Here is a 13,165-nt window from a genome sequence, read left to right on the forward strand (position 1 = left end):
ATTGTACTCTATGCTACTTTCTCCCCACCCCCACCCTCCTCTAGCTTATCTCTCCACGCTTCAGGCTCTCTGCCTTTATTCCTGATGAAGGGCTTTTGCCCGAAACGTCGATTTTGCTGCCTGAATTGCCGTGTTCTTCCAGCACCACTGATCCAGAATCTGGTTTCCAGCATCTGCAGTCATTGTTTTTACCTCTATTATGCCAGGAGAACCAAACATTCCTGAAAATGAGTGGCAATCTGGTGAAGCTACCAAACAGAACTACTTCTATGACAAACACTATAAGTAGTAAGTGATGCACAGAGCTAAGCAATCCCACAGCCAACAAATCAGATCACACTGCCACATCCAGTCATGACTGATAGCAGACAATTAAACAGCTCACTGGAGGAGGCAGCTCCACAAATAACCTGAAATGAAGAAAGATAAGGCTGAAAGATTTGCAAAACTTCAGCCAGAAGTGCCGAGTGGATGATCCATCTCTGTCTCCTCCAGTGGTCAACAACATCACAGATGCCAGTCTACATCCAATTTAATTCACTCCATGTGATATCAAGAAATGGTTGGAGGCACTGGAAATCGCAAAGACCATGGACACAGACAACATTCTGACAACAGTACTGAAAACCTGTGCTCCAGAATTTGTCACATTGGAACGGCTTGTTTAACAATACAGCCACAACACTGGCATCTATCCAACAATGTGGAAAATAGCTCAGGTACGTCCTGTGCAAAAAAAGCAGAACTAATCCAATCTGCTTTCGATAAGTAATGTGATAGGTGGTAGTGTCATCAACAACGTGGACAAGCAGCATCTGCTTAGCAAGAACCTGCTCATTAACACCCTTTTGGCTTAAACATGACCAAGTATGGCATCAAGGTGCCCTATCAAAACTGGAATCGATGGGAATCAGGGAAGAGGGTCCACTAGTTGGAATCATATCAGGCACACAGGGAGATGGTTGCAGTTCTTGCAGGTCAGTCATCTCAGCTCAAGGACAGCCCTGCAGGAGTTTCTTAGGATAGCTTCCCAGGCCCAACCATCTTCAGCTCCTTCAACATAAGGTCAGAAGTGGGGAAGTTTGTTGATGATTGCACAATGTTCAAGCAGTCCATGTTCAAATGCAGCAGCCCTAAAACTATATCTAATCTTGGCTGACAAGTGGCAAGTAACATTTGTGCTGCACAAGTATCAGGCAATAAGACAATTTAACTGCTGCCCCTTGACATTCAATGCTGTCACTGAATCCCTCACTATCAACATCCTGAGGCTTACCAGTGACCAGAAACCTGACTGGATTCACAGCAGGTAGTGAAGAAGGCTAATAGCATGCTGGCCTTCATAACAAGATGAATTGAGTATAGAAGCAAAGAGGTGCTTCTGCAGCTGTACAGGGCCCTGGTGAGACCACACCTGGAGTACTGTGTGCAGTTCTGGTCTCCAAATTTGAGGAAAAACATTCTGGCTATTGAGGGAGTGCAGCGTAGGTTCACAAGGTCAATTCCTGAAATGGCAGGATTACCTTACACTGAAAGACTGAAGCGACTGGGCTTGTATACCCTTGAGTTTAGAAGATAGAGGGGATCTGATTGAGACGTATAAGATTATGAAAGGATTGGACACTCTGGAGGCAGGAAACATGTTTCCGCTGATGGGTGAGTGCCGAACCAGAGGACACAGCTTAAAAATACGGGGTAGACCATTTAGGACAGAGATGAGGAGAAACTTCTTCACCCAGAGAGTGGTGGCTGTGTGGAATGCTCTGCCCCAGAGGGCAGTGGAGGTCCAGTCTCTGGATTCATTTAAGAAAGAGTTGGATAGAGCTCTCAATATAGTGGAATCAAGGGTTATGGAGATAAGGCAGGAACAGGATATTGATTAGGAATGATCAGCCATGATCATATTGCAGGCTCAAAGGGCTGAATGGCTACAAGAGCAGGTCAGACACTCAGAATGCTAGCGCAAGTAAGTCGACTCCTCAAAGCCTACTCCACCATCTACAAGGCACTTCCCACTTGCCTGGCTGAGCACAGCACCAACAACAAGATGCTTGACACCATCCAGGACAAAAGCAGCATACTTGATTGGCACCACAATTGACACCCGTGGCAGCAGTGTGTACTAACTACAAGATGCACTGCAGAAAGTTGCAAAAGACTCTTAGAGATGACCTTCCAAACCCACAACCACTTTCATTTAGGAGGATGAGAGCAGCAGATATACTGAAATACCACCGTCTGCAAGTTCCTCTCCAACACATTGGCCATCCTGACTTGGAAATATATCGCTGTTCCCTCAATCTTTGGATTAAAATCCTGGAATTTCCTCCCGAACACCAGTAGGGTCTACCTACTGAACACTGACTATAGCGGTTCAAGAAGGGAGCTCACCATTACTTTCTAGCGAGATCGAGGGATGGGCAATAAATGTTCACTAGTCATATCCCAGGAAAGATTTTTAATTTTTTTAAAAATTAACAAATAGAATTGAATGCTGACAAGAGCATAAGGTGACTTTGGGAAGACAAACAAGGCAAGGGAGTGAAAGGTAATGTAAAAGAGACGACTGGTGGTGGTTTAATCTTGGGCAAGGTAGAGTCACACAGTCAGAGTTAATACAGCATGGAAACAGGTCCTTCAGCCCAAACGGTCCATGTTGACTATGGTGCCCACTCAGCTAATTCCAAATGCCCACATTTTGTCCATATCCCTCTAAACCCTTCCCATCCATGTGCCTATCCAAATGTTTTTAATTGTTGTTATTGTACCTGCATCAACCATGTTCTCTGGCAACCCATTCCAAAAACACACCACTCTCTGCGTGAAGGAGTTACCCCTCTCACTTTAAACTTGTGCCCTCTAGTTTTCAATTCCCCATCCCTGGAAAAAAAAGACTATACGTATTCATCCAATCTATGCCCCTCATGGTTTCATATATCACCTCTCATTCTCCTAAGTTCCAAGGAATAAAGTTCTACCCTGGCCAACCTATCCCTGTAACTCAGGCCTACTAGTCCCGGCAACATGCTCTTAAATCTCCTTTACACTCTTTCCGGTTTAACTATGTCTTTCCCATAATAGGGTGACCAAAACTGTCCACATTACTCCAAGCGTAGCCTCACCAACAACTTAAACAACTGTAACAATGTCCCAATTCCTATATTCAATGCCTCGACCGAAGGCCAGTATGCTAAATGCCTTCTTCACCACCTGTCTACCTGTGACACCACTTTCAAAAAACTACGTACTTGTACTCTTAGGTCCCTCTGTTCCACATCATTCCTCAGGACTTTACCATTTATTATACAAGTCATAGAACATTATAGCACAGTATAGGCCATTCGGCCCTCTATGTTGCAATGACCTGCACAAAAGTCCTACCTTGGTTTGACTTTTCAAAGTGAAATACCTCACACTTCTCTTATTGAACTAAATTTGCCAATCCGCAGCCCATTTCCCCCATCTGTTCAAGATCCTCTTAATTTTGAACCATCCACAAACTTACAAATCATACCTTGTACATTCACATCCAGATTATTTATGTAAATAACAAATACCACAGTTCTCAGCACCAACCCCGTGGCACACCATTTGTCACAGCCCTCCAGTCCGAGAAACAACCAATCATCACCCTCTGCTGCCCACCATCAAGCCAATTTTGAATCCAATTACCTAGCTCTTCCTGGATCCCATGACACCTAACTTTCATGACTAACCGGTCATGCGCGACCTTGTCAAAGGCCTTACTAAAGCCCACATCGACAACATCCACTGCCCGAACCTGATCTCTCCTCTTGGTTACCTCTTCGAAAAACTCAGATTTGTCAGACATTACTTCCTACACACAAATCCATGCTGACTATTCCTTATCAGATGGTGTTGGATTAAGATGGGCTAAGTTAAAAATCACATAATACCAGTTTATAAACCAACACGTTGATTTGGAAGTACTAGATTTCACAGCGTTGCTCCCTTATCAGCTACCTGATGAAAGCCAGTATTTCCAAGTAAACCTGTTGGACTATAAACTGTGATTTTTAAAAACTTTATCCCTGATCAGACCTCAACCGTCCAAATGTTGGTTGAATCTGTCCTTCAGTATGCTCTCCATCAACTTGCCTACCACTGACGTCAGGCTCACTGGCCTGTAGCTCCCTGGCTTGTCTCTGTTACCTTTCTTAGCCACCCTCCAGTCTTCCGGAATTTCAGTGGCTAAAGATGAAACAAAAATCTCTGCAAGGACCTCTAATTTCTTCCCTAACCTCCCAGAATGCCCAAGGATGCACTTGACCAGGCCCAGGGGTTATATCCACCTTCATGCAAACACCTCCTCTCTGGTAATAGGTACGGGGTCCAAAACACTTGTCCCACTTGTTTCCCTTATTTCCTTGGCATCCATGTTTCTCTCTGTAGAAAACACATGGGAGAAATCATTAAAAAAACCTCCTAATCTCCTGTGACTCCACACAAGATGTCCATGCTGATCTTTAAGGGAATCTATTCTCTCCCGAGCCACTCTTTTACTCTTAATATAGGTATAGAAACTCTTGGGATTATCTTTATCTGCCAATTCCATCTGCCGTGTTTCCTTCACTCTCACAGGGAAACACGGTCCCTGGACTCCTGAAGTCACACTTTTAAAAGCCAGTCAGTCCTCTGCCTTCAAACAGACTCACCCATTCGAACTCTGCTAGATCCTGTTTAATGGCCCCAAAATCAGCCTTGCTCCAGTTTAGCTTCGGTTAAGACCTGTCCACCTGTCCTATCTTTATTCATAACTACGCTAAAACTAAAAGAGTTACAGTCTCTTTATCCGAAGTGCTCTTCGACCGACACTCAAGTCACTTGCCCAACCCCATTTCCTAAGAGGATGTCCAGTGTTGCACCCTCCCAAGTAGGACCCTCTACATATTGATTTAGGAAACTTTGTTGGACGCATATCACAAATTTCATGCCATCTGGCACTTTACACTGGATCAACAGAAAAAAAAATTACAACAAACCACAAATAAAAATACTACCGTAGATGGTCAAAAACTTGACAAAGATGTGAGGAATAGGAGAAGAGGGTCAAGAGTGAGAATTCCAGAGTTTAGGGCCCAAATAGCTAATCACATGGCCACAAATACTGGATCAATTGATATCATCAATGCTCGAAACATCAGGATGGAAGACATACTGATATTTCAGACAGCTTTATGACTGGAAATTATTATAAAGAAAGGAGGGGCAGCGTTGAGAGAGCTTGAAATGATTAAAACCAAGGAGTTGCTTTACAAGGTCAACAAGCTGGGACTCTGGTGCAAGTAAAAGTACAGTTGCCAAAGTCTCAGCGGACCAGACGGCTGCTTTCATTAGAGAGACAATGACTCTGGTGGTCAACCTGAGGGTCACCATGCTTCAGGGGCAGGGTGTGATCAAGGCAGCAAGGCCTTAATTGTAACACAGCATTGTGGGAATTGAAACCACGCTGTTGACATCACTCTGCATGGCACCCAGCCAACTGATCTCAATGACAACAAGCCTCTCCTCCACCAAGGTCACCATGAAGCACTGCCTTCAACTTCACCCTCAGGTTAAGTCCACTACCAGTCATTACTCTCTGATGAGACAGCAGCTCCAAGCTCATCTAAGATGATGGTGACTTGACCTCTACCCGGTGCAAGCGAGATTACAGGAAGCAGAGATGTGGATAACCTCACTTTCAAAAACGTAGGAAGAGACTCAACGGTCAACAGATAATTAGAATTTTGCTTCTCGCAGTACACAAGTTGGGGATGTTAGATATAAATAAGCAACATTGGTAATAGCATGGACGTGACTGGATACGTATCTCAGGCTCAAATGCATGAAAAGTTGCAAACACTAATTGTGCCTCTAATGGATGGAATGAGTAGCTAGGAAATAAAAGCAAAAACACAACAGATGCTGGAAATCTGAAATAAAATAGGGAATGAAGACAATTTCATCTTATCAATATTTAATTATGTTTCTGATAATCAAGGACATTGACTAAACGGCCTGATAATTTACAGACATGGAGAGACAAAGGAGAGACTGCAGTTCAGTAGTGTCAGCTATCAGCTTATAAGTGGGAAATGACAGTTAAGATGAAGTTACCAAGGACAGAGGTATAGTGAAGTCAAGAAGCTATTACAAGTTATTGTCTAGCTACGTGAGGTGGATAAGAACATATTCTGACAAGGGGAATGTTTCAATCCAGGAAGGTGATCTGCCAAAAGAAGCAAATAGATCAAGGAAGCCAAGGAATGATAGTTTATTTTGCCACCAATGCCCTTGATGAGGTGTTTCAGTAATGTGACATAGGTAAAAACCCAAAAGATGGGTTTAAAATGTGAGTACCAGGAAAGACAGTCATACACACAGTTCAATGGAACTGTGAATTGCAAGCATGCAGAGGTACAGTGATGACCTTTTGCAGAGAGTGGTGAAGATAATAGATTTGAAGGAAAGACTGATATATTTCATTGGCTATATGGCACTTAGTCACAAATTGAAGTCATTGAAACTCCTCAGATTCTTACATACAAACCAAATCAGTAAATAACCACTGCTGAATTTTTTATCCATCTCAGGAAAAAAAGCAAACTGTCTACACAAGTTCTGAAGTAAATACGGTCTATATATCACACAAGCAAGATACATACCTGGAGGTTCAGTTTCTAAAGACAGAGGCATGTCCGGTCTCCACATTCATTACACCACACAGAGATCAGATTGCCTCCTCTAGGGTACCCTGAGTGTAAAACGTAATTGCACAAACAGCTGGAAGTCAGCTTTAAGTTAAATAAAGATGCACCACCTCAATTTCACTGTACAGTGAAAAAGAGAAAGAGATATGTTCCGGATTCATTTAAGCAAACTTAGAGTCTAATTTTATAAAGCTGATTACTATGTACACACGACATTACTACAGACACAAATCAGATACAAGAAGTGCTGGAGAATGCAAGATTTAGTGAGAGGGAAGAACTAAGAGAGATCAATATTAGTCAAGAAATGGTGCTAAAAAGATTGAGGGGGATTTACCTGCATTCAATCCCAGGGCCTGATAATCTACATCACTGAGCTCTAGAAATAGTGGATATATTGGCAGTCATCTTCCAGGACTCTACAGTACATGGAGATTGAAAGGTAACCAATGTTACTCCAATATTCAAAAAGGGATGTAGAGAGAAACCAGGAAATTATAAACCAGTCAGCCTAACATTGGTAGTGGGGAAAATTCCTCAAATCCATTCTCAAGGACTTTATAGCAGACCATTTAGAAAACAATGGCAGAATCAGACAAAATCTGCATGGATGTATGAAGGGGAAATCATGGGTGACAAATCTGTTAGAATTCTATGAAAATGTAACTAGCAGTGTCGTCAAAGGGAAACCAGTCAATGTGGTATATTTGGAATTTCAGAAAGTGTGTTTGACAAAGTCCCACCTAAGAGATGATTGTGCAAGAATGAAAGCGCATGGGATTGGGGGAAACGTGTGGAGATGGATATAAAACTGGTTGGCAGAGAGGAAACAAAAAAAAAGTAGGAATTAATGGGTCCTTTCAAATTGACAGGCAGTAACTAGTGGGGTGCCACAGGGATCAGTGATAGGACCTCAGCTGTTCACAATAAATATTAATGATTTGGATGAGGAAACAAAACATAATATCTTAAGTTTTCAGATGATACCAAGTTGGGTGGGAGAGTGAACTGTGACGAGGACGCAAAGATCCTTCAGCATGATCTGGACAAGTTGGGCGAGTGGGCAAATCAATGGTAGATGAAGTATAATTTGGATAAGTAGGAGGTCAATCACTTTGGAAACAAAAACAAGAGGTAGATTACTACCTGAATAGCTGTAAATTGGAAGATGGGAGTTTGCAGTAGGACCTGGGTGAAGGTAGGCATGCAGATGTAGTACGCGGTAAAGAAGGCAAATGGTACGTTGGCTTTCATTGTGAGAGGTTTTGCATACAGGAGCATGGATGTGTTGTTGCAGTTATAAACGGCCTTGGTGAGGCTACACCTAGACTATTTTGTGCAGTTTTGGTTTTCTTTTCTGAGGAAGGATGCTCTTGCTCTCGAGGGAGTACAGAAAAGGTTTACCAAGCTGATTCTGGGGGTGGCGGGACTATGTATGAGGAGAGATTGACTAGGTTAGGATTGTTTTCGCTGGAATTCAGAATCAGTGGCATTTCATGGACACTTATAAAATTCTAACAGGACTAGAGAGGGTAGATGCAAGGAGGATGTTCCCAATGGTGGATGCATCTAGAATCAGGGGTCACAGTCTGAGGATTCAGGGTGGACTATTTGGGAAGGAGATGAGACAACATTTCTTCACCCAAAGAGTGGTGAGCCTGTGGGATAACTGATGTCAAAACATTGAATGTATTGAAGAGGCAACTAGATAAAGCACTGGGGGCAAAGGGGATCAAAGTTTATGGGAAGAAAACAAGATTAGGCTGCTGAGCTGGATGATCTTCCATGATTGTGATGAATGGTGGAGCAGGCCTCGAAGAGCTGAATGGCCTCCTTCAGCTCCTAAATTATATTTCAAGAGCTGAAAACCCTTTTGAAGAGATGGACAGAATTAAATCACCTAGGTGTAACTCCCACATATTACCCTGAATTATAATGATAATGACATTGCAGAAGCATAGCTAACTTGTTTCCTGCATAACAGTTTGAAGGTGCAATGTACTAGATAATTTTATACACATATCTCTCTCCCCTGGTGACCTCAAGAATCAAGATATTCTGAGAGAGAAATGGTCAGGCATACAATAAAAAGAATTAAAGCCGCAGTAAAAAATATATTTCTTTTAAAAAATGCCTGGAAATTGCTATTCATTATAAAAACTCCTCCACTCCATTCTAATGGCAATATGACTATAGAAGTTGGTCAAAGCTGAAGAATTTTATCTTAAGTACTTTCATAGTATGTGTAATAACCAATTTTGTTCAGACAAAACACGCAGTGTCAATGCTCAAAGAGAATACACAAATAGAATGAGGCAACATTAGAAGTTAAAATATCACCCATTTTTTTCTGGCAGCATTTGCTGGGGCTCAGTTTCACAGATGGCAAGCTCCAACTCTTACTGAGATATCAATCCACAGGCACTAGTAACTTACTGAAGCAGTCACTTGACCTCACAAATCCATAAGTGATGTCAAGTCTACATCAAAGCCGAGCTCAATCCTGTTCACAGATGCAAACATTCCAGCAGGAGTTAAAGTGCTGAGGAATTGGGGGAACATTAATCCAATCTTCCCCTTCCCCAGTTTCAAGAAACTGAAATTAACACCTGGACCTCAAATGGTGGCATGGGTCTCATTAGCTAAAGTACAGGCCTGGGAATAAACCACAGAAGGCTGTCTGCTTTGACTGACTGAAAATTGGTTAATGGTCTACTTTTAACAAGTCAGTGGGAAGGTTTAAAAACATTAAACATAAGAGAATCAGTAGCCATTACCTGTTACCATTCATCCATTTGCAAATAAAATGCATAATAATCCTTGAAAAATGCAACAGTTCATTTTCACAATACTCAAAAGCCAAGGTTAATGCAGCTGGTGTTTGCTATAGTATCAAAGAGTGAAAGTTCTCTCTCAATATCCTTACAGTCCTTAGTCCATCATGCCTGCACCAGCTCTACCTATGAGCATGCTCCCATGAACGCTGCACATTCTTCATTTTTAAATAGCAATCAAATTCCTTAATTTTGAATACTTAAATTGAATGTCTTGAACTCTCAAAAAAAATGCAATGCAAGCTTTAATCAGTTGCTTCATGATGTTTTATCCTCAACATTTTTGTTTGTTTTACCAGTTAGTTTAGATCTGTGCCCTCTTGGTCTCAATCCTTTCAGAAGTAGGAAATTTCTCCCGAACATGAATTATAATAACTCTTTCAAATCTCTTCTCAGCCTCTTTCCCTCCAGAACTAACTTCTGTTATTTAGATTGGAGATGTTCTTTATCCTTGATACCAACCTCAAAATCTTTTCTGAGCTTTCTCTAATTCCTTCACATCTTTCCTACAGTGTAGCATCTAGAATTATGCCCAAAAACTCTAGCTGAGGTCTAACTAGTGCTTTGTACAAGTTTAACATAACATTCTTGCGCTTGTAATATTTCCAATTAATGTAGTCTAATATACTGTCTATCACACTGTCGATCACAGCTGCCACATTCAATGGTCCCTCTGGAACCTGAAACCTCCATTATTTTATGTTGTCTCTTCAATATCTTCCTACCAAAACAAATCACTTAACGTTTCTCCACACTGAATTTCATTGACCATTCCACCAATTTGCACCTTTTTGAAGTTCTACATTATCAGTTGTGACGCGGATAACGCTTCTAGGTTTTGCACCATTCACAAACTTTAAATTGAGCCTGAAACTCCAACGTATAAGAGTTATAATATACAGTCAAAAGTCACACGACACCAAGTTATAGTCCAACAGGTTTATTTGAAAGCTTTTGAAGCTTGTGATTTCAAATAAACCTGTTGGATTATAACCTGGTGTCATCTCACCCCAGTCCAACTCCAGCACCTCCACATCATCAACAATACAAACAGAAAAAGCAAAGCTATCGACACCAGCGATTACAAATCTTCCTCCAAAGAATCAAACATTGCATCCTGTCACAGAGCAATTTTGCACCATAAATCAACTTACTTTCTTTCCCTCTTCAAGATACTCAGCAAAGCCTACCTCTGGCCAAGGTTTTCGGCCAGCTTAGTGTCAAATGCCATTTCACACTTTTTTTTGTATTCTTTCTCGGGGTCAGAGTCACTCATTGCCCTTTGTTTGCTAAGACAATCTGGGGGCCATTTAAGGATCAACCACACTGTTGAGTCTGGAGTCACATAAACTAGACTAGATAAAAGGTGACAGATTTCTTTCACTAAGGAACAAGTGAACGAAAATTTTTACAACACTCAATAGCTTCGTAAAACCTAATAATGAGACTAGTTTTGAATTCTACATTTTTAAACTTGAATTTAAATTGAATCCATGCAACAGAAACATTGACCTGGGTTTCTCTAAATTGTTAGACCATTGACATTACTACTATGCTACCACCTCCCACAGGCATCTATGAGCATCTAGTTACACAAACTTTTTGAGCTAACAGATTGACTCAAACAGTGTTAACAAAAAGTAAACTGCTCACCCTGCTACAAAGTCAAACATTTCAAAAAACATCAAATTAAATTTAACTTCTGTAATGCCTCAAGTTCTCACGCCTTCAGGCTTCAATGTTTTCACTTTACAGATACAAAAGACTTGCTGACTGCGTTCACTGTTTCTGACATGGCTCAAATTTCTGGTATTCATTTTCCCACCGTCTCATTAAAACCAATAAAAGTAATCGGAAGCTTTAAAAAGTAACACTAATATCTCTTTGCCCTATCTGGCCAGTTTGAATCTTTAACATGTTAAAACTGACTTATTCACCCGACAGCACTTGCTATCTTTATTATTTATTTCTATCTGAAATCAAAATGGTTTTTCACTATTATTATAATATCACACCACTACAGCAATGAAACATTTGACATGTTTCTATCACTACAAGTGAACAGTTAGCTTGCAAACACAAAGTGGCTGTGAATGCAACTTAATACGTTCAGACCCAGTCACTCCCAAAATAGCTGGGCATAACAGTTTATCAAAAGCCAAATAACTTAAAACGTTATCAATACAACAGGCTATACGATCGGTGAAGGTTTACAAAAGTTAATGTGTCCAACGGATTTGCTCAGCAATGATTTAAGCAAAAGTTAAACTTGGTTTTCAAAAATATTAGGTTGCGGGAGCGTACAATTATTCCTTGGAAAGTATTTCCCACACAAAATTATATCTAAGTAGCAGGCCCCAGACTTAACTACTCTGCACACTTCACACTGACAACCACACGGCGCTGCTGTGTCATGGTTGTTTTGGGTTCGATCCCAGTGCAGGTTTAACGTTACTCTTTCTAATTTTGATGTATCATGCCTAGACTTTCTATTCTGTGCCCACCATCATGACAAGGGTTTCACCCACAAAACCGGCCAAAGGTGAAAAGTTCTCTCCCTACTTTCCTGATTAAAGCCCGGACATTGCTAGGCAGATGCAGGCTTCGCCAGGCGGACAGTAAAGCGACTATCTTGTTGTTAAAAGGTGGAACAATCGGTTAAATAATCCCGTTCCAGCAGTGTCGAGGGCGGAGTGGGATGATCCCGCGAAACCATTAACTCCAGCTGGGGGTTGGGGGAAGGGCTAGACCTAAACTGACTGACTAAGGGCGGCCTAGTGCAGCAAAGATCGCCGGAGTTTCCTCGGGCCTCGGGCAGGCGGAGACGCTAGAAAAGGAAGGCCTGATGCACTCATGCAATCAGCGGCACGGGGGGTCAGCTCCTACTCCAGGGCTAGGCCCCAAGGCGCCGCTCTTCACTCCGCTCCCGCGGCCTGTTTCCAGATCCGCCACGGTCGCCGTGTCGCCTCATTCGAGACCTCTCACAGCCCACTCCAACTGACGGCCGGGGCTGGAAGCCTGGGCGTTGCGCAGGCCGGACACACTCACCGTCTGCTCGGAGTCGATATCTATGCGGAAGGTTTGCTGTTGGAGGGTCTTCAACGTGATCTGCATCGTCTCCCGCTCTCGGTCTGTCTAAGCCCTTCCAGCCACTCAGTCACTCGGTATGTCAGCGTGCGCGCCCCTGGAGCGTGCTCGCGCCCAGAAACTACGTCATCACGCCAGAGGCGCCAGGTAGGATGACACGACGTCAATGCGTCATCAACGATCAGCCGACTAAAAAAAGCAGTCTTTGTGTCCAACCTGCGTCTGCGCAGGTGTCTCTGGTACCGCCCCTTCAGGCACGTGATCGCTGCCATGCTTGTATTGGGTTGGGTAAATTCGCCTGTTTGAATTTAACATGGCGCTCTTCAGTCGTCGCAGGTAGCGTTGGGAGAATTTGCGTCGAAGTTTATTTTTGTAAACTGTGCTGAACTCGACAGCAACTACGCAAAAGGTCGGCATTTACCTTCCCAACCCGATAGGGTTTCGTGAGGTGTAGAGAGGAAGTAGTACGTAGTAACGTTATGTACGGGATTTCAATATTCACCTTCTGCAGCTTATTGCGAATGGGCTATC

The 13,165-nt window shown here is 42.4% G+C and overlaps 1 protein-coding gene across 3 annotated transcripts in view; it reads right to left on the reverse strand.

The window, feature by feature from the left end:
* LOC122565130 (UV excision repair protein RAD23 homolog B-like) overlaps window positions 1-12,740 on the reverse strand; it is an 80,096-nt gene extending 67,356 nt beyond the window's left edge. The window contains exon 1 of one of the 3 annotated variants that reach the window (XM_043720781.1): window positions 12,596-12,740. In XM_043720781.1, coding sequence (XP_043576716.1) covers window positions 12,596-12,661 — 66 coding nt within the window. In that variant the 5' untranslated portion in view covers window positions 12,662-12,740. The remainder of the gene's footprint in view (window positions 1-12,595) is intronic. The other 2 variants (XM_043720782.1, XM_043720780.1) reach the window with 2 other exon arrangements.
* Between the last annotated feature and the right edge of the window lie 425 nt (window positions 12,741-13,165).

This window comes from Chiloscyllium plagiosum, chromosome 31 (genome assembly GCF_004010195.1).
Source record: "Chiloscyllium plagiosum isolate BGI_BamShark_2017 chromosome 31, ASM401019v2, whole genome shotgun sequence".
Classification (NCBI taxonomy): Eukaryota; Metazoa; Chordata; class Chondrichthyes; order Orectolobiformes; family Hemiscylliidae; genus Chiloscyllium; species Chiloscyllium plagiosum.